This window comes from Trichoplax adhaerens, genomic scaffold (genome assembly GCF_000150275.1).
Source record: "Trichoplax adhaerens TRIADscaffold_3 genomic scaffold, whole genome shotgun sequence".
Classification (NCBI taxonomy): domain Eukaryota; kingdom Metazoa; phylum Placozoa; class Uniplacotomia; order Trichoplacea; family Trichoplacidae; genus Trichoplax; species Trichoplax adhaerens.
Genome location: NW_002060945.1, coordinates 1,716,738 through 1,739,762, shown reverse-complemented (window position 1 = coordinate 1,739,762; position 23,025 = coordinate 1,716,738). Strand labels below are relative to the sequence as shown.

General features: G+C 32.9%; 4 protein-coding genes across 4 annotated transcripts; 2 read left to right on the top strand and 2 right to left on the bottom strand.

Annotated features, from left to right (window-relative positions):
* Window positions 1-9,313: 9,313 nt before the first annotated feature.
* TRIADDRAFT_54207 (uncharacterized protein) lies at window positions 9,314-10,747 on the top strand (the record flags this gene model as incomplete). The annotated part of the gene is made up of 2 exons (XM_002110822.1): window positions 9,314-10,090; window positions 10,511-10,747. 2 exons carry the CDS (start codon window positions 9,314-9,316, stop codon window positions 10,745-10,747), a joined length of 1,014 nt encoding a protein of 337 aa, XP_002110858.1.
* Window positions 10,748-13,593: 2,846 nt separating this feature from the next.
* On the bottom strand, window positions 13,594-14,538 carry TRIADDRAFT_22495 (uncharacterized protein; the record flags this gene model as incomplete). Its single annotated transcript, XM_002110290.1, has 1 exon — window positions 13,594-14,538. The coding sequence occupies one exon, from the start codon at window positions 14,536-14,538 to the stop codon at window positions 13,594-13,596; it is 945 nt and encodes a 314-aa protein (XP_002110326.1).
* Window positions 14,539-16,645: 2,107 nt separating this feature from the next.
* Window positions 16,646-18,192, top strand: TRIADDRAFT_54205 (uncharacterized protein; the record flags this gene model as incomplete). The annotated part of the gene is made up of 7 exons (XM_002110821.1): window positions 16,646-16,768; window positions 16,853-16,918; window positions 17,155-17,377; window positions 17,483-17,565; window positions 17,690-17,740; window positions 17,808-17,894; window positions 17,983-18,192. 7 exons carry the CDS (start codon window positions 16,646-16,648, stop codon window positions 18,190-18,192), a joined length of 843 nt encoding a protein of 280 aa, XP_002110857.1.
* Window positions 18,193-19,347: 1,155 nt separating this feature from the next.
* TRIADDRAFT_37324 (uncharacterized protein) lies at window positions 19,348-22,643 on the bottom strand (the record flags this gene model as incomplete). Its single annotated transcript, XM_002110289.1, has 15 exons — window positions 19,348-19,491; window positions 19,589-19,673; window positions 19,764-19,831; window positions 19,939-20,012; window positions 20,101-20,215; window positions 20,284-20,400; window positions 20,498-20,555; window positions 20,635-20,681; window positions 20,758-20,826; window positions 20,994-21,083; window positions 21,174-21,200; window positions 21,310-21,374; window positions 21,537-21,573; window positions 21,750-21,819; window positions 22,561-22,643. 15 exons carry the CDS (start codon window positions 22,641-22,643, stop codon window positions 19,348-19,350), a joined length of 1,149 nt encoding a protein of 382 aa, XP_002110325.1.
* Between the last annotated feature and the right edge of the window lie 382 nt (window positions 22,644-23,025).

The window sequence follows — 23,025 nt, the reverse complement described above, 5'->3', positions numbered from 1 at the left end:
AATATGTCAATATACCAAGAGGTTACATCCAAGATATAAAATATCTTCGTCAGCAAGCTGACTTTTGTATTTCTTCATTTTTCGTATTCAGTTATCGGCCCAAAGTTTTAATTTGAATATTTCCTTCTATTTTATACTAGTGATATAACGTAATATAGGTGCGTATATCGTACATATATACCATCTATTATACAATATAGTAGGAAATATTATTTTGATGCAAACTAGATTATTAATAATAATACTCAGCAAGGTGTACTTTGCTAGTAATTAGCAATAACAAATTAAAGAGCTGATACAATAGTTAACCAAGCAGAAGATAGCATAGTATCTAAAGATGTCAAATTAGTCGACGCAAGGTCTAATAACTGCGGACGTCATTTTCGACTTGCTATTAGCAATAAAAAATCGGTAAGGACTATGCAACAGGATGATATTTTCCTAGAAAGACCTGGAACACTATGCTACACACACTGTTCCTGCACAATAATTAATTCAGATTGAGGTCTTGCGGACAAAAAGACGACTACTGTACATTACGTGTCACATACTCAAGCAACTGCGTCTTCAGATCTCCAGATTAGTGTCGGAAATCATAGCTAAAGTGGTGGTTCAATCGTATAGTTTCTAGGATTTGTTCGCGTATTTAACTGAACAGAGTACTTAATTTTAGTACCGTACTATAACCGTGAAAAAATTAGTGCGATAAGCGCATACTCCATCATTGGCGGTTTTTTTCAAAAATCAATTAAAATGACAATACTACATCCATCAATGATATGCAATATCACTGCGCTAAATAGTTATAATAGAGTAAACTTCATGAGTATGTGTGGCCATGAACGATTAGCATTTACCAAGGACTACTTGATAATGAAAGAAGAGAATTTGCTACTATGTAAAAAAAGTAAAATCCAAAAATCAATCTAAAATGTCTACAGCATTTATATATATATCAGCATTGACCACTGACTCACTAATTTCACTGAAAAATTGGACAATACTGTATTAATGTACTGTACAGTGACTCTATGTGTAGTCCAGTACTGTGCAATAATAAAATGACAATACTACATCCATCAATGATATGCAATATCACTGCGCGAAAAAGTTATAATGGAGTAAACTTCATGAGCATGTGTGGCCATGAACGATTAGCATTTACCAGGGACTACTTGATAATAAAAGAAGAGAATTTGCTACTATGTAAAAAAATTAAAATCCAAAAATCAATCTAAAATGTCTACAGCATATATATATGACGTGACATATATATCAGCATTGACCACTGACGCACTAATTTCACTGGAAAATTGGACAATACTGTACTGTATAGTGAGTGATTCTATGTGTACAGTACGGTGCAATAGTGTTAAGACTTTGGAGTCTCTATTAAGTTTAGCTTCACTATTCACCGAACACTATACGGTACTATGGAGTTACTGTATTTATAAATGATCGCCACCGGTATAAAAATATCGGTGCCTAATTAAAAGTGTGCAGGATACGAATACTTTGATGCACTTTCAGGAAGTGAAATATTATAGTAGTACAGTAAACGGTGGAATTTTAATTTTCCGCACGAAATAGCTGCTCGAGAACCTAGTCAAAGGTCTGTCTGTAATAACTACATATGTGTATGATTGATTAATTTTACTTAATTTTAAATATTAGCTGTTAATTATGCACTCAAAAATATGCGAAGGTCTATGTAGGACTGTAAAGGAATATGCACAGTGTACTTTGAATTTACAATGACAACCGTAACGTCAGCAAGGCTAATTCTGTGATTAGAAGAGTCCAAAATCTGACGCTTTTACTGAATCATTTAAACTACAGTATAAATAAATAGTAATATCTATTACTCTTTATTTTATGTATAAAATTATATACCGTACAAATGAATACGTTAAATATTGTAAGCGTGCAATTCACCTACACACAGAATCAAGAACTCATAATAAAATAATAATAGTCAACAGAACAGTATTTGAGATTTGGGTTTCAAATTTCTTCTATGAACGTTCAATAATGAATTATTATTATCATCTTTTGAGGATCAACATCTACTTACCAAAGTTCTTTCTACCAAAGCCATAATGACTAATTAGTGCAAGATATTCACCAATGAAAATAACAAAGTAAATCGTAGTAGTAGTAGTTACAGGTTAGCTTCCTCAATTTCAGGAATCTTAGTGTTACCTGGACAATCGTCAATAAAGAAAGTAAATGCAAGGAATAAATCTCGACTGAAGCAAGCAATTGAATGACTGCATTTGCTTGAGTCTGCTTATTTATACTTGCGCAGTGTAGTACGTTCGTGTAGGCTGTCGCCGGAAGTATGTCACACTATTTATGTTTTCAAATTTTGAATTTGGTTGACGGTTACAAGTTCGAACGGTCGATGAATTCAAACAGGTTTTAACTTGACGCTACACCTTTGATGACTTCGATAAGCCGTGATAACGTACTGTACGTACAATACGCGTATTGTGCATGGTACAGTACAGTATATTACCATACTGAAGGTGTGACAAACAGTTCTACGACCTGGATAACAGCATACTGTACATGACACAGTATTATTTGGTACAGTGTACAGTACAGTACGTGAAATGCTGTACTGTACTGTACAGTACAGTAGTTCAGTTAGTGAAGGACTCGAAAACGACCATTTCTACTGGTCCATGCTGCAGTGCCAGGAAGCTCTGCTATAGAATTACTGCAGGGACTAGTCAACTAAAAATTCTTCCCTCAAAGCCGTAACTAAAACATTTTTTAATTACTGAAGTTTCCAATGGCATATTAGTAAATACGAAAATATGCTGTGGCATATAAGTAATTTTCTCTAATTTTAAAGGGAAAATTTTTGACTCGCAAACGACCATTTCTACTGGTTCATGCTGCAGTGCCAGGAAGCTCTGCTATAGAACTACTGAAGGGACTAGTCAACTAAAAATTCTCCCCTCAAAGCCGTAACTAAAACATTTTTTAATTTTAAAGGGAAAATTTTTGACTCGCAAACGACCATTTCTACTGGTCCATACTGCAGTGCGAGGAAACTCTGCTATAGAACTACTGCAGGGACTAGTCAACTAAAAATTCTCCCCTCAAAGACGTAACTAAAAAATTTTGAAAGGGAAAATTTTTAGTTGAGTAGTCCCTGACTACTCAAATTGTACGGTACAGTGAAGCTCAAGGACTGCTGGAAAGATTCTTCTGCAGTAGTAGTCCATAACTCTGCCAGCCATAATGTCAGCAGTTAAGGCTTTCTTTGTACCATCTTGTTGCTCTCCGTCTAAACCAGTATTCAACACTGGTCTAAGCCCATGCATGGAAAAGTCCTTTTTAAAATTCATGAATTAACTGAATCGATATGCCATGAATATGCTGTACACTCAGTGCACAGAATGCATATTTAATGACCCAAACACCTGATTCCTTGTACCGTACAGTACTGTAGTGCTATGATACGGAAACTCTAAAAAGGTTACAAAGTGTACAGTATATTCACACATATCTTGAATTAAATGCTCTGGTTAGTACTCTCGAGAAAAAAAAAATATATCCAGATGGCAAATTAGAAACATATGACTGCTGCTAAATTTGAAATGGATATAATGGGCGATATTATGTAAAACTAGAATGGATAATGCAGAGGAAATCATTGTTGTGAGAGACCTTACAGTGTGAAGGAAATACTGATTGGTTTAATTTTATTCTTTTTTAGAATAGATGAAAGTCTTGTGGATGCTTGCGCGGAAGGCTTAGCAAATATCGCCGATAAACTCATTTTAGCAAAATAAATTCGAAGGATAGAATTTAAAAGTCTCATTAGTGTGCAGTATCGCACTAGAATACTTAAACAAAAAGCTACGTGCTCCAATTTCATCAAACTAATAGCAACTTTACAATTCATACTGCGTGACATAGATACTTGTATCCTATGCATATTGTATTTTCGGGACAACCAGAACAATATTGACGACCACTTTCGTATACTGAAGTAAAATTACAGCATGGAAGTTACGTACATAGATTGCATTTTCAATTAAATTTAAGGTAACGGTGCATAGATTTATCCTAATATTCAAAAGACACCCTACTGTACCGCTTATAGTTGCAACTTTTATATCAAACCAATCCGGCATAGACAGTTGCGCTTAATTATGGACATTTAGACAGCCAACTATAATTAATTAATTGATTACTTACTTTATATTGGGCACCATGCATAAGCATAAATTGAGGGTACACACATTCTATTGCGCAATTTAAATAAATTATATAATCATTGGTGTAGTGATAAAAGCTCGCTTTGTGCTTTACTCGCCATTCTATCAAAAATACCCCCAATTTCAAGATATAATTATGAATACTGACTGAATCTGTAAATGATTTACAAAATTGTTCCATATGTGCATGAATTATTCACCTGCTAAAATTTTCATTCTATTTAAACCGAATAACTAGAACTAGTTGCAGTTTCTATAGCTATGATGAATGATAGGATGTCCAGTAAGATTACGCTTTTGCACAGTATTGCAATTTTCCTTTTGTCTTTACTTTCCTAATCGTTAGGATTACTAAAGCCATTCAAATAACATTATCACTTGGCCAATAGCTCTAGCATAATGTATACGCCTACAAATATAAAATACTGCAATCAGCATCCGATATATGATGCAAGAGAACCGCTGATATTTTAAAATGTATAATCCACGCACTACAATAAATATCTTACATAACCAATGCATACAATGTTAAAGGATCATGCAACATTCATTTCGTAACATAAATGAATTTGCAATATCTTAGGAACATTAGAACAGGAAGAGTACTTCGTATTGTTATTTTCCAAAAATAAAGTACTTTTACTATTCTGTCAGGTTATATATATGAATCTCGGCAATTCGTTCTGTTCATTATAAAATTATTATATATAATCGGAATACTGTAAAACTGCCGCATAGAAATTCTATAGTAATCTGTAATTTTTAGTGTTAAATGATATCGTGTGCCGTAAAAACTCCTCATTGATTTATGAACTTAAGCCGGGTAACTGCTTGCAGAGCGGGTATTCCCTAGTACTAATATTAAATTATCAATATCAGTAATGTAATAAGTTCAAATTTAAATTTAAATGTAGTTCATAAAAAGTTTAGATTGTAGTCCATATCGAAATATGGTGCAGTTATCATCTACTTTTATTTTTTTTATTTTCGACATGACGTGGCCAAGATTTTCGTCATATAGTATATATGTGTACTATTTTGCAAGGTCTATCCGCGTTGATAAAGTATCTATGTGAGAGAACCAAAGCTGGTTGCCTACTCAGATTTCCTGACCGCACTAGATGATATATACGCGTATAATTATTCATATACATTTCAAATTTTAGCAATTAAAGTAAAAACTTCAATTGCTATACTGTACTTGACAATAATCAGATAGAAGATGTGCACAGTAATTGCAAGTAACATGTTTCAATGGTGATCGATTGGTTTACATGTACTCATATTTCAGATTGATGTCTATATATTTAGATGAACAATTTCAGAATTCTCTTTACTGATAAAGGTATCAGATTTAGGATCATACCTACTTTGCAAACGCTTTTTTTATTATTAGCCTAATGGTATCCATATGTAACGATTAGTGCAAAAGAAATAGAATTTCGATATATGTATTGATCGTAAAAGATGTGTAGACGGTCCTATCAAATTCAAATATTATCACGATTCACAAAAATTCTAATTGTAAGGGATATAGGTTACAAGTTCTCGTACTTGACGCTTACGTAGCAAGCTAATACTGTCATCATCAATATCAATACATTATATACTAATTTTAAATAGCATTGAGGGTATACGAAAATCACGGTTTTTTCTTATCTTTCAGATTAGATTAAAATCTTCCTGAATAATAGCTGCTGTATATTAACTACGTAGTTAATTAATAACGGTAAATAAGTATGAATAAATCATAGCATCTGCCCGGATCTGTTAGATATGCAATGGAAATTGTACACCACATACGGCATACATATACGTAACACAATTTATTATATTATTCATCCCGTGTAGTGAGATATTTTGAGATTGATTAATACAGTAAACAAAATAACCAAAGCTAAAATTCAATTTGATATCAAGATAAAATGAATAACGTATTCCGCTATACATTACTAAGTTCAAATCTTATCATTTGTAGATAGTAATTCCATCTTCGTTAGAGGGAAATAATGAGCTATTATATACAACTCTAAATAATGCTATACTTTTGTACTAGGTACTGCATACAATAATTACAGCAATTTTTTTCACGTCTAAATATCTTCATCCATATTAAAAAACAAATCTAATTTTACGCGTAAGTACTACTTTAAATGGAGTCTAAAATTTATCTATTCATTTATAGCTTTAATTACCTTAAGTTCTTATTTCGCGTCCTTATGGATAACAACAACCATTACATTAAGATAATTAATCCTGTTATTGAGCGTCTCAAAAGATCAGGTTATTATCATCAAATTAGCAATGGACAGCTTATTCGCACGCTGTGTAATACAATTTTATCTCTTAAATATGCCACTGGCTAGATATTTTATAATTGCATTAGCAAAGAAGGCAGTTGTAACCTATGAAGCAGCATTTTGTGCCATTTGATGATATTTGTAAGGGCATATTAGAAGTGAAGCGATTTAAAAGAAGAAAGAAAGACAAGTGTAAAGTAAAAGAAAATTAAATGATTACGATGCATTGTTCTAGTCATTTCGGATATTCTCTATATTGATCTATAAATAATCCAGAGTTGTCACCAATAGTAATATTCGGTAGCTGTTAGAAAAAAAGTTATTAATGTTTAGTTCTGCTCCATAGTTTAGACTTACGAAACCTACATTAGTATTATTAACCTATTGACAAGAAAACTTTATGATCGATTCAACAAGCATGGTAGTATACAATCTGGTCAAATCAGGTGTAAACTATACTCGATCAATTACTGGTGTATATAATTCAGGTGTTGTTTATAAATAATATTTCATATTTTTTATTATGCTATTAATATTAAACTATGCGAAGAAATCACGTACCAAATGGTTGACTTATTACGGTTACATTTTAATTTACGCAGGACCATCAAATCTATGCACCAATGACCTCTAAATTGTGTTAAGAGTAAAATCATGTTAGCAAAATTTTAAAATTTTTTTACGGAAGCATCTACACCCATTTTTAACCTTGATAGGTCATTGGGTCGAAAAAGAAATAGACTATTTTTCGAATTACAAATTATCATATAACATCATTAACATGTTTCTTGCATGTTAATCAGAGTTTGTATTCAGCCTCCATACTTAATTAAACTTCCGAATAAAACAAAGGCAGTATAGCTTATTTTTCAACTCTAAAGTAGAAATAATTGGTACTTTATCAAATTTACCCTATAAAAGACAATGCGTAATTATTGCGCAAAAATCCCTATGTTATTTATTTTATGATATTATTCCGATAAAGATTTAAAAGAGCTATTGTTACTGTAAGATCAATATTTGAATTAAAACTACTGATTTACATTGGAAATAGACAGACATCCGAATTAGTTTAGTAGACAGCTGCTATAATAAATATTCCGCAATTAATTAATTGATGCACTGCAATAACGAAAAGGCACCGTAGCTAAAAGGCCATTATTTATTTATGAAATAATTACACGATCAATTTATAGTTTATTATAACTATGTAAGAAACATTAATTAATTCTTTTAATTTGAAAAATTTTATAAATCATCTATAGCTATGTTATAAATCACTAGATACTCATGATGTTATAAGATTAAAACCAAATAATTGCCAATCAAGGACATCGGTAACTTAAGGTAACATTATTATTTCTTCTATGCCAAAGTATTAAAGTAAACACTTTAATCATTTTTGGTTACAGCCCGTGATTCAATAAGCGGGTAGTTTTATTATCTAAAGAGCTATATTTAATAATATACGTCTATCATACTTCAAGTGATATCGTACAAAGTGCACCTACCTTATATCAGTATACTAAAGTCTAATTGTCTATGCTTTATTGTAATTAGAAAGAATTCTTTTTAATCTCGCGTCTCATAATTTATGCAAGCAACTTTATTAATATATTCGACATAGTAGTAAAGAGTAAATATTTTATTAGTTAGTGTAATTTTAAGAAAATATTGCACATATAGAATAAAGTAAACCGGAATTGAGTTCTTTACAGTTGAGAAAATATCAAATCGATTTTAAAACGTTGGTTTAGCCTTGAGTAGTTAGTACTTAATTTACTATTTATTGTCTAAAACTTATAAAATACTTCAAGTAGATCTAAAATGCCGAAGTCACATCGTATTTAGATAAGAAGAAAAGAACTATTTTATTGTAACTAATTTTTTACTCTACTTGCACACCAGAACACACCGTGCAAAGGTGGAAATTCTATTTCTTCTTTCTATGGATATTAACTATGAAATAATATTAATTATAATCATAACTATAATAACAATGATAATCATAATGGGTTACTGTCATATTACTTGAAGGATGTTCTATAAGTAAAAAAATTTTAAACTTGACCTAAAAAGGTTTATCTATCACATTAAGTTAATACAATATGCAATATTATATATATTCATAGCCATAGAAATCACACAGCAAATGCAATGTATTAAATTAGTTTAGTCGAATAGTCATTATTATGTTTTATTGTCTTTATCATAACAACTTATTTACTAAAATGTCTATGATATGCTAATTTTTCTAAAAAATATATTCAAAGTTGGCGATAATAGTATTCGAGGAAGCTGTGGATAATTAACTACCATTGTCTGTAGCCGTTGATACCGTAGCGATGTTAACTGTTATTTCAGCCGTCATCAGGTCAATTAATCTATTTCTTGGATGCTTCTAATTAATATTATAGCTATTGTTAGCGGCGATTTTCTCAATTCAATTTAGTAACAGCATGAGGTAATTATGAAATACTGAAAAGGAAGCTGTCGAACATATCATATCGCTTATCGACGTTAACTACGCAGATATATTTCAACTCTTTATCTATTTAAAATTATAATTTTAATTTTCACTTTTTATTATTCAATGCAATTGATGACGACCAGTCACTAAGTAAGGTATAAAAATCTATTAATTAGAAGTATGGCCACTTTGGCCAAGGAAAAAACACGCAATATTATCATTTTTTCAAGGTAATCCAGAATTAATTTTATTCCAACAGCATATCTTGACATATATGTGGTAATATTTTCATGATATCGACAGCCAAAATGCAGAACAATTTGACATCGATAGACACTCGGTGCTATAATACCGCTGTTACACATCAAATCTTAATTGAAAATGGCATCATCTGGACATTTATTCAGCAAGCTATTTTCTGGAGTAATTTACTAGGCTGCGTTTTAACTTGGATATCATTTCGTTATCAGAAACGTATACCTCTTCTACTATTATTTACATCCTGCTTTGCAGATACCATGGTTGCAATATGTACATATTCGCTAAGTGTTGCATCTTATTGGCTAAAACGTTGGGTTTTTGGCGAATTTGGTTGCTACTATTACGCATTATCGCGTTACTTCTTTCAAAATTTCTCCTTTCATGTTATCGTAACTTCGAGCATAGAGCGATTAATATCATTTGTCTGGCCATTTCTTTATGATAAACATTTCGCTCTAGGTTTCGTAAATAAAGTACTATTTGCAATAACTCTTTATACTGGTATAGTTTCTTTATTGCCAGTATTTGGCCCACATTCCATTAAACTTCGTTATCCATGTACCTATTGCAATTTCGAATGGGGCAGTCCTGACAATCAAGCTTTCGCTTGGGTTACTATTGTTAATAATCTTTTTGGTATTATTTTATCAATATCTTGTAACTGTATTGTTATCATGGCGCTATACAAAATGACCATGAAAAGACGTGAGAGTCGGCAAATGGCTAAGCGTAAAGGTAAACGCCAAATGAGTGACGAAAAAGAAATGACGTGCATTCTACTTTTAACTTCTCTGGCATTTTGTGTATCTTGGTTGCCCCATACGGTTAGTCTATATTTTACTTAATATAACGGTAAATTTAGTTTATTAATCATAATCTTCCCAATACAATAAAATCATGATTATTTACTTCTATGCGCTCTAAAAAAGTAAAATATTATATTTTACTTTCATAGTCTTTCCTTTGATGAAATTTATGCACTGAGCTCCATTTATACTAGCTTGCAGTATTCTGCCCTATAGAATTAAGTTCATTAAAATTGATCGCATTTTGTTAAGTTGCATTATGACTCCAATCTTAGTTAAGTCCTTTTTGGCTAGTTCACTGCTTTTAAATAGTCAAATCAATTATTTTCCTATCAGTTAATTTGCATATTCCGTGCTATTCTACGTGTAATTTTATCTAAAGTATGATCGTTTTATCATGGACCTTTCCTGTTGACGCGCTTTTTCTTTTTACGACAGATATTTATCTCTCTTCGATTGTTCGACAGCCAAAATATGCTATTGGGCCAAGGTATCCATATACTAGAATTATGGACTAGTCGTATTGTCTACGCAAATTCGATCCTTAGTCCTTATATTTATATCTTTGGAAGGCGGCGAATTCGATTAAAGTTATGTAAATGGGCAACTCACGAAAAAGTGGCAAAGTTAAATTTCCCACAATCAGTATCGGCAACTCGAATCGATTTATCTTAATTTACAATTATACTTTAAAAGCTTGATGCCTATCGACGCCAAATAAATAGAGCTATGTAGAATATCTTACATATCTGAATTCTTTACCATACAGATTTCTATAAGAAATAGCTTTAACGAGATAATGTAATATAAATTTCCCTGGCAGGTTTTTACCGAGGATATAATACTTCAGACAGTCATGAAATATAAAATTTAAATGAAGATTATCGTCTATACGCTAAATAGCTGTTGAGATTAGACTTTAAGAATAACGTATCACAACTATTGTACTAAACTTTATCTTATTTCAGTCAATATCCAATCGTGTTCTAATAGTGATACTGGATTAATATCATTGGTGTAAGTTCCTTGGGAAGGATATACCATTGCATAATATCTTAACAGAAAAATTAGGATATTAATTGTTTAACAGTAAATTATCATGATGGCAGCTATTCGGATGGTACTATAGTATTTGTAAGCGCTTGTATGGTAGTGTAGGTATGAGCAGTCATAATATGAGTAAAAGTCAATCGTATAGAGTATAGATTTCATTTTGTTGTATATCTATACTGGATTACTTTCATTTCATTGTCATGGCCAAAATGTGGCCTCAATATTTCGTATTAAAATATATCATAATGTTCGTATGATGATTGAAATAAGATGTGAAATTATTTATCCCAGTCTATCCATGAATATGAAATTTAAGACTAAATGCTAATGACAGTGCAGTTGGTCACTTAAATTAAGAAATCAAGAATTAAAATGCATCACGGTACACGTGTGGTCATATATTATTATGTTATGTATAAGCTAATTCTTTATCTTATTTAAGCCAGGTCAAAGTTATACGTTATGCATTGACCATAAATTTTACTGTAACATAATCATTTCTAGTTTAACTATTAATATTATACTGAAACTTCATCTATGATAGCGAAGATATTATATAATAATTTATAGCGCCAGTCACTGTTGGCTGCGAATAGGGTTATTAAACTATTATAACAATAGTCAATCGGAGAATTAACAATGTATCAAACTAGTAATTAAAAAAATTTTCAATCTCTATAGTAAGCTGAACGAACTCAATATTGTTTCCCAATATTCTAAACTTAACCTTGTAATTATGCGTTAAGACAGTATTCATCCTCAGATTTATTACAATATTTAATCCATATTGAAGATTTAAAGCTGCAGCTATCATTTTAACTACGTAGTCTTCGCAGCCAGTTATAATTTGCTTGTATAAATACTGCATTCAACTATTACTAATAGCGCACAGCAAGTCAAATGTTGATGAATTGTACGAGTATGTATTAAAAGCATCGTCGTAATATAGTTGCTGTATTTAAAGATGATAATGTCATACTCGTATTATTATCACTATTATAAAAGAATTGATTACGCGACTCCACTAATATAATTAATTTTTGACTTTCGATTCCTATTGAAATTATTTGCAATTTGTATTTACCGTATTATGTAAATTTTTTATGCAGTAGAGCTGTACAGGAATATCACAATTAACCAAATAAAATTACGCGTATACTGTAGTCATCTACTTTGTGATTTGAGTTATTGTAATGTGTTATTAAATGTTGATCAATATCTCCGAACCCGATAATCGTAAGCAGGTAATGTACGTAATTTCAATTGATATAATTCTATCAAAATAACTATAAATTCAAAAATAAATTAATCTTTTGCAAGTCAACGCTGTGGTATATTTGTAGATTTTTAAAATTGCTCGGTAACGATGTGAGAAGGAGAAATGATCATATAGTTAACACTTTTGGCGTTACTTAGAATGGGTTATTGAAAGTAATAATTATCTTTACTAAGTTAAAAGCTATTCGATTACTATATCAAAGTCGTCTTGTTATAACATCAAACGCTTTGCATTTATCACATCTTACAGTTCTTGAATTTCAAATGTTAGTGAGAATGAATTGGCTGAATAGTTGACATCGACGACTCTATACTGTATCCATACTGCGGTATTTATGATAATATCATAAGTGCATGTTACGCCATTGTAATTGTATATAAATTGTGAATGATAATTATCATTCAGATAGTGCAGAGATAGTCTGATTGCAGTTAGATAGCCCTTGGTAGTTGAGACGAACCTAATCTTATGTAATAAAGTGAAGTTTACAAGAAACTGCTGTTCTTGTTGTATTTTTGAGAAGACGCTTTATCACATCCATAAAGGAGATATACATTACTGTACTTATAACTCCAATAAATGCGCTTTACATTTAAAGTACTCGATGCATGAACAGTATCTTTGTAGTGGTAGCATACATGGTACAGGTACCTGCCACAAAATCAATCAACTAACACATTCAAAACTTTTTAAAATTATTGTAACAATCAATGCGAGTTCTTTTTTATTCTTCTAATTGTAAGTATGTCGATTTTAAAAGCGTATAACAGATTATATTAAAATAGTCAAAATTTTATGTGCCAATGCTAGTAAGAAAATTGAAAAATCGTTGACCAAAACGTACGTATTATACACGTATCAATTATAGTGTAAATTGCTCTAAATAATTAATCACGTTCAAATTTCGTCCATTCGTCGTCATTAACATCATTTCAGCGAGATTCCACCAGCAGATTGAATAATTTTACCCATTTTTTAGAGTATAATTTTTACAAAAACAATCCACATAGGAGTCGAAATTTGAACGACAAGAGAGCTGATATTTCTTATACTGAATATGAAGAATAATAATTTGCGTTGCGTACGGACAATCAATCATGTCAGGTTTGCGATTGACGATATCATCTGCATTTTAGACTTAGACATGACAAAACTGGAAGGCATTAGGTTGTGAGAGCAAAGATTGTCATTATGACGTAGTTACATTACGGCTATTATAAAGATCGTAAATAAGACGTGCACAGACTGCATCCTCGATTGCTAATCCAAGAGATTCAAATACTGTTGTTTGATTGGTATCAATGGTTACTTTACCAGATGCAATCTCTCCAATTTCGGCATCGACCGAAGCATTTGCGAGAATAATATCGCCAGCCTCATTCTTAGCCGATTCTCGGCTATCAGCAACAACGACAGCATTACGCATTAATTCACCATCTATTTCACGTCGCTGAGGTGTACAAGCACCGACAGCATTAATATGAGCTCCTTGCTTAATCCACTTCTCAAAAACAATTGGATCGACAGTATTGGTAGTAGTACATATGACATCAGCATCTTGAACAGCATCTTGTACACAATCATAGATTACTGCATGTGTATTGGTGTCCTTAGCTAACCTTTCAGCATTGCTTTTACTTCGAGAACATATTCTAATTTCTGAAAATTGAAATATCGCCTTCATCACCAGCAGGTGACTGCGAGCTTGAGCCCCTGAACCTATAATACATAAGATGTTGTAATTGTCATTGACTAGATATTTGGTAGCGACAGCCGAAGCAGCAGCAGTTCTCATTTCAGTCACATAATCAGCGTCAATGATCGCTTGTGGAACTCCAGTGTTGCAGTCAAATAGTAATATTACAGCATGAATTGTAGGTAAAGCAAGTTTGTAGTTATTAGGGAATAGACAGGCTAACTTGGTTGCCAACGCATTATCTTGTTGTGAATAGCATGGCATATTAAAGAAATGAGCAGATTGAGATGGGATATTGACAACAGTGCGAATAGGTTGGGCTATGGTTTCCGCCTTGATGGAAAAATTAATTAATGCTCTCTCGATGATGTCTACAAGCTGTCGAATATCAAGGAGGGATTGGACAGTTTTCTCGTCGATAAATAATAAATTGGACATGATGCCAAGCACCAATCTACTGATGGTAAATCGTGTGATAGGTGAGATATTGGCTGCAGTAATTCTATCATGCACAGCTTGCGACAGAAAATTTCTGCAGGTTCATCAAGAAGTCCCAGCTAGTCCGGTGCTCTACTGTACATCAATACAGTAATACTATAGAGTAACGCAAGAGCAACAGTATTACTATAGTGTAGTAGGTGGTACAGTTGGGTCTGAAGCTTCATCAACAAGTCCCTGCTAGTCCGGTGCTCCACATCTCTACAGTACAGTAATACTATAGAGTAACGCAAGAGCAACAGTATTACTATAGTGTAGTAGGTGGTACAGTTGGGTCTGAAGCTTCATCAACTAGTCCCTGCCAGACAGTGCTAGTACAGTACTGTACAGTACACTGTACGCTGCTCTACAGTACATCAGTACAGTAATACTACTGTATACTGTACTGTAGAGTACAGTACTGTAAAAAATTAGGAACAGGACTACAGTACGAAAGGGGGCCGCAATAGCAACAGGATTACTATAGAGGGTCGCAATAGCAACTGGATTACTATAGAGGGCCGCAATAGCAAGTGGATTACTATAGAGGGCCGCAATAGCAACAGGATTACTATAGATGCCCGCAATAGCAAGTGGATTACTATAGAGGGCCGCAATAGCAACAGGATTACTATAGAGGCCCGAAATAGCAAGTGGATTACTATAGAGGGCCGCAATAGTAACAGGATTACTATAGAGGGCCGCAATAGCAACAGGATTACTATAGAGGGCCGCAATAGCAAGTGGATTACTATAGACGGCCGCAATAGCAACAGGATTACTATAGAGGGCCGCAATAGCAAGTGGATTGAACTGGATTGACGTCCATTTGTTTTGTTTTGAACAAGGCCCCATACAAGTGTTTACGATCCGGTCTAATGCCGCTTGGATTGGATACTACAAGATAGTCGAATTTTGCCAAACTTCTTTTTATGCTTATTGCTCCGATTGTTAGAATCTTTTCCTTGCTGTCTCTCTCTTTCTTCTATTCGCTGGTATTTCATTTGGTTTCAATTTGCTTGAGACTGATTAACACCAATCTTAGTATCAGTTGGAACGCTATTAGTCACACTAAATCCTATACAGTATTGGCTATTCATATTGACTTGGCTGTTGGGATAGGAACTCGGCTGCCAGCGTGGCACTACAACATCGAAAATATCAATACAGTAGTAGAAGAAATTAATACTCTAATAAACTGTTTCTTGACTATGGGTACAACGACTTCAAGTCTTCAAATTATTCAAAATTACCTTCTGTAAGTAAACGCAAAAAATCTCATCCATTAAGACAAATCTCCGTGTTGATCTCTCAAGACTGTGACAAAGATTGGATTGGGGGCGATTTGCAGCACAACACGATAAAATATTGATTGGGCTGATTGGCAAAGCATACGTAGGTCCTTACTACGGATGAAAGCAAGAATTCCTTTTTAACCTTGTAAGTAACATCATTACAAATAATCATGTTACATTTTGTGTCTTAATTCAAAACTGAATTGACTGGATACGAGTACAGTCTATTGCAGACTCAATTAAACTACTAGTACTAATCGATATACTTACAGTACAGTATACTGTAGGCAAATGTTATGTTAAATTATCCATCAGCGATCACTTGCTATATTATACTGTACTCTGCACGATGTAAGGTGCTATATGCACCACTTTACTGTTGATATGGCGAAAAGAAGAGGTAGATTGAACGAATGACAGTAGTGGTTTAAAATGCTTTCTCTAATTAAAGTTACAGTCACCTTGATACATATAACCAAGCCTCAATTCTGTCTTGTTGATTGCTAGCTTTACTGACCGCAATCCTATTGCGAATTATGAATGGTCTCTACTTATATTTCTTGCTATCAAAAATTCTCATACTACATAATATTTTCCTTTCCAGAAATTTTCCCAACTATAATTAATTATCTACAGTGTTACACCAACAGAGAAAAGGTAATACAGATATGCTATTGCACACCATTCAATTCAATTCAACTACGAGTATAATTCTGAAATGGAGATGATATACTTAGCGATAACGACGTATTGTTTAACGGCGATTTTTCAGTATGGCTATGGCAGAGGACAAATATTCACTGCGTGTTATAGAAAGATCACTAAACGCTTTTACCGAAGTCGCCATTCCAACGAATCTAGATCGATTGGCTAAGCAGAAGGAAAACATAATCAAGGTAGTAATACGTGTAATTATAACATATTCTGTTATGTACCATCATTAGAATTGTTATTAAGTTAATCATTTTGATATCCCTTAGTTTAGAGATATTGGCGATTGGGGCAGGCTTCGTCGAGAACAACTACATGTTGTCAACACCTTGAATGTAAGTTTTCTCGTATATCGACTGCTACTTTCATTCATTGAGGTATTTCTTTTATATTTCTAAAACGAAATGAAAGTAGCATAATTACTACTCTTTGGCATAGTAGTATTAGCGTATTGCTCGGTCTCTTTTACCAAGAGTGCTGCATGTCACTAATGAATAGTTAGTATCACTCTTCTAGCGCTAGAAATTTACTCTAGCTTTCATTCAACACGTCATTATCTGATTGCATTTAGCAACTCAAGGCAACTCTAAAAGAGTTAGATAAAACTAGATGTCAAGTTAAAGATGAAGACTTGGCCAAGTTTGACCAACGTGTAAAAGTGGTTAAGGAAAAAGCATTTGATTCTATTGCTTCATTTGAAATTATCCAAAGTGATATCAAACGAGAAATAGATGAGGTATCAGAAGATAAAACCGCTAGTAAAAGAGCTATTCACAGAAATACCGGAGCCGATGGTAAGCAATTTATTTATAGAATTTCAAATTACATTTATTACTTCGTATAGTTTGTCATTCTCCAATGAATCTTTCAAGCAAATTGATCAATCTAATTCTTATTAGACGATAATGGTGAACAAATTCAATTAAGCATTATAGAAGAAGACAGGAAGGAAATTAAAGCATCGTGGGAGAAGTTAGAAAAGGTGACTCGGACTTTCATTGTTCAAAATAGCCTTTCTGACCTAGTACTTGAACAGCCGTATCTATCTTTAATACTGTGGCTTTATTGGAGACTTATTTTAAATTATTTTCATAAATTTACATTAGAATTTATTAGAAGTCAAGGAGCTATCCGAAACTTATGTCACGATGTTAAGAGTAAGCCTATCTTTTCCTACATATTGCGAGCTTAGAGACCTTACTGGATAACTCTATATTTATTTAGGAACAAGGCGAAACGATCGAATCGATATCTGATAATATAGATTGTACTCAAAGTAACCTTCAGCGGGGCAATTTGAGTCTAGCTCAGGTAATCACGCGATCATGGTATCGTCCAGCTTACCTCATTCTTAACCTTGGAGCGATTAATTTCAACTGAACGATTCCTTTATTTTCAGGCCGGAAAGTATAAGTATGCGTTAATTCCAGTAACGGGTGCTGTAGTAGGTGCTGCTGTTGGAGGACCAGCTGTGGCAGTCTATAGCGGGATTAAACTTTTGGGTTTAGCTGCGGGTGTTGCTGCAGGACTTGCTGGGTATGCCGGTGGATCACTTATAAAGAATCGTAATCAACGAGCAATTGATAAAACCGTTAAAAAAAAGGAGTAGAAGCATAGCAAGTATGCGAACCTTTGAAAACCGTCTGAAAGGAGTGGCATACTCGATAGAGATCATGAATTGTCTCCACAAAGTTTATATAAGTATTTTTGGAACAAAAACCTTGCGGCTTACTGCTCATTGGCATGAATATACTGTTAACCTCTACCTATTCAGATGAAAAGTTATTCTATAATTTGGCTATATTTTCAACGAAATATTATTACTAATCTACAGTATTAATCTAAGAAGTAATTGACTTTTAACATGAGGACAACTGTCGTTATAATATTTATTTTACGAAAAGTAATGCACGATCTACATGTATGATGATCGTTTCACTTTCAATTAAAAATATCTGATTCGTGTCAGTCGTGTATAATAATTTACTCCACAAAATAATACTATCACTGTTGCTTCTAAACTTATGCTATTAAAGGAAAATCGAGTACTTTAAATACATTTATAAATAATAGATCAGATATTACTGTAAGCTTTCACCGATATAGAGCTAGTCTTTGGCAAATGCGCACTTAAACATCAATATGTACATAAAAGGGCCCATCCTACATTATGCTACGATTCTTTTACCTAAGCGTTTCATTGATAAACGTGTATGATGAATATTGGTAATTTATTGATGAACTCGGTAGTCGTAAATGCCTGCAAATATCTTCAACCATCTGCTATATTATTTTATAATTTTATTTAAGATAGGGTTCATAAGTTGTGCTTGAATAACACGGCTTATGTTTGTCTATTCATTGCAATAGTACAATAAAATATATGTGAAGATTAAGATAAAATAATAAAGGTTGAAGACCTGCCTTAACACGTTGTCAATCAAGTTAGGATTTAATGTGATGCTACTGTAAAAATATTCTAGCATTAGCTCTTTAAAAGGTAAGCTAATGCAAACGATAAGCCACAATAGCAAACAATCATGTACATTAGATATGGAAAATTCTCATCTACGTAACATTGAACGTTCGTTACAATATTGCATAAAGCTTGAAAATGTAGCTAGAACAATGTACTCAATCATCTAGCTTAATACGGTTAGTAACTGATTTTGTTACGTGGTGTACAATAAACTGTAAGAGTTCCATTGTCTTAATCTTCATAGAACCTAAATATGCACCCATCCTGCTATAACGTCATAAACAACTACAGTTCATCCCTCTGTCCAAGTAAGCTGTATCTTTGATCACTAGGACTTAATTTTGCAAACTGACTCTTCGGAGGTGTTGATACTTCCTTTGTGCTGTCTTTATTCGAAGATTCAGACGCTGCATCAGAAGGATTTGGTTTCTATAAGGCAGAAGCATACGATTGTCCCCAATTTAATATTAGTATTGAGAAGAAAGGAAATAATTGCAATATTTAAGTTTTGCAATCAAACATATACCGTAGGGTCAGGTCCATGATGGAATTCCCTATGGAGTTTTCCAGAGTGTAAATCTGCAATAAATTCTTTCAGGCTTGATGGCTCACTACAAAACAAATGATCAAGTAATATTTGCGCTACTTATAGCCTTATCCGACTCCAAATAGAATGTACTGTATGTGCAAAAATACGCTACCTTAATTTGTTGATATCTTTGTATAAGTACATATGGCGGAAATCATCGATAGCTATAAGAGGCAAGTCCTATTACAAGAAAAGTAATTCATATTATAGGGACAGCAAGAACAGCAAACTGTCAATAGAGTATAACAATTCCGGTTACAAAATTCTTATTCTTCGTGGATACGAACCGCTGTAGACTTTCCTAGATGTACTAAAGGATGGCTAAATTGGTAGCCATTTGCCGTAAGGAAATTCATATTGTCTGCAAATTCGAGGAAAACTGTATAACCTCTTTTCTAACAATTGACTGAAAAAAATCGCATATAAAGTATGTGGAAGGGATGACGAACCTTTTTCAGAGTATAGTTCTGATCCAACAATTTTTCTAAATGTTTCTACAATTTTGTTATCACCATTAGGATCATAAAATAAAAGAAGAAATGGCAATCCTTCTTCTGTCAATTCCTAAATTAAAATATAAGCAGACTAGTTAATGATCCTACGTATTTATGGTTGGTAATATAGCTACGAACCTCAGCGTTTTGAAATGTAATTTCTCGAACAAGGGGTACACATTTATCTTGAGTCCATTGAAAGAAATAATTATTACCAGGCGAAAATCCGTTGCTGTAGTATATATCATCAGTGGACTTATTAAATACGGTAAAAAATGGATGTTAATACCTTTAAGGAGTAAACTACGATAAGAAATAAATAATGTCAATTTGCGATGGCGATTAATCTCACCTGAGAATCCCTGAATCCAGCCGTATCACCACCATGTCTGAAACTAACTGAAGCTTCCCTAAATGAGAATGAAAAGCAAGTTTGTACCGAAAAGCGTAATTATTATAACATTACAAAATGACGCAACTTAAATTTACCCAAATGCCACATGAAATTGACAGTCACTCCTAAAGAAGTTAGCTACCTGAATAACCAAAGATTTGAGATTACATTAAATCAGAATACTGCTTTACTAAGAGTTTTGAAATATCAATTCGTACCCTCCTAAATATGTCGTAGGTTTTCGATTCCTTAGATTCCAGATATCCAATAATATGACGCCTGTCAGTCTAAGGTGAAAAAAAGCATAAACATTAACGAAACTCTTTGGCACTCTTTTTTGTTGCAATGATGAACCTAGCATTTCTTACTAGTAAGTACACCGTCTATTTCGACTAAGGCAATAGTCAGTAATATACTAGACTACATGAACATGATGTCATAAATAATGTCATACATCTAATTTCATCTTTTCAACGTCAGGGACCACTTCGATATCATCTTTCATTTGTACTCGAACGAATTCTTTAAAAGCCTCAGCAGTTCTCTGTATAAATATGTCCAGTTTAATAAATAAGTACTCAATTATTCGCTTTTAACATTATGCCCAATAAGGCTAATGTTATTCTGAACTTACTTGCCCTCGATATTCTTTTTTCAATACCTAAAGAATTATAATGCAAATATTAAGTGCATAATAAGTAAACATTTCTTTATAAAATTACAGTCTTCAATCACTCAAGAAGACACAGCAATTCAGAATTTTTACTAACCCTTCCATCTCTATATAATTTTAGTGTTGGATACTTGTTAACGTGATATTTATTGGCCACATTGGCTAATACAAACAAGTTAACAAGAAATATATTAAATATATAGATGTATGCCTTAAGTTTTCATTGATTTAGATTTAGAATACAGTAGATGCTAAATTTAAGCAGTAGGATAATTTTAAGAAAAAATGATGTAAGAAAGAATTACGTGCATCGATCTGTCTCACCTTGAGTTATACAATTAACTTTGGCAAGCATGACCGTCTGTATAAGATAAAATTTGAGTATTTATATTATGCAACAATCACGTCGGTAATAGGCACTTAGAAAAATGAACATCTTCGAAATTTCTATGTGACCTTTCGTATCATTACCTAATACGAATCCTATGGTAACTTAACTTTGACATAAACTTTAGCTTAACTTTTAAAAAGTCTTACCGGAAATTCTCGTTGGATTTCATCGGAAGCTTGATCAAAGATTGGTTTTAGTGACTGACTGAAGTGGCACCTGCAAATAAAAATTAACAGAAACCTCTAAAATCAAATATCTCCTAGTTTGTGAACTGATGTTGACGGATTTATACTATAGCAATCCATACAATAGACTAATTAAAAGTTAAATTACAATTGCTTTAAAGACGATTGTAAGCTGAGACTGCTATGAATTCATAATAAAAATACGCCTATGGTATTTATTTTATAAACCTTTTCGTAGCTATCATAAATTTCTAACGATATCCCTAATACTACAATCTTATAAAACTATCCCTTATTCAGGTCTACAAGTCGAGCTGAACTAGCAATCTACACCTGCCAGTATTTGCAATATCATATTATAAGAAAATTAGGCTTTTGTATTCTTTTCTGATTTTAAACTTATATTTGCAACAAGGAAGTAATACATATTAAATACTGGCAGTATATAATGGTTAATTAATTTATATTAATATCCTGTGCTATTTTAGTAGCAAGACATATAGTACAAAAGGCTTACAGTATAATGCCAAAATCTTTCTCATGGCTTAATTCAGATATGATTTGAATTTATAATCACTGTATGCACTCATTGTGTATGAATGTTATGTCAATATGCAACTACTAACATATAGATAATAGGAAAGGAATAACATGCCAATTTAAAAACTAAACATAGTTACAGTAATATCAGTACTATAATAAGACCAAGTAGACCTAAGGATTTAACGCAGCATTCAATATTTCATTGGATGAACTACAGCTATATACGTACCAGTCCGCATAAAAATTTACTATAGCAAATTCTGCCTTGCCTGTTGGAGAGAAAGTTGCATAAACGTTACTGATACACTCCATATACCAATATCGATATACCGATAGATGCCGTAAGGTAAAACTAAAATTTAGTGTCTAAAACGGCCAATGTATAAGAAAGTAGTCATAGCATCTAAATAGTAGCCTTTCTAATACGAAATCGACGCTAGAAGAACCGCAGGATATACATTATAGATCTTTGAATCAGGATGAAAATCAATACTAACTACACAGTAGGAAAACAGGCAAAATTTAACCTAATTACGCACATATCAGTCCAATAGTAATTAGCGCTACACTGGCGAAAAAAATGCCAGCATACGTACACGGTACGTATAATACTGAAATTACATAGCAGATATAATACCTAGTTCAGCATCGAAATTTTGCTCAGTTAAATCAATGGCGCCCGCATCAGATTCTT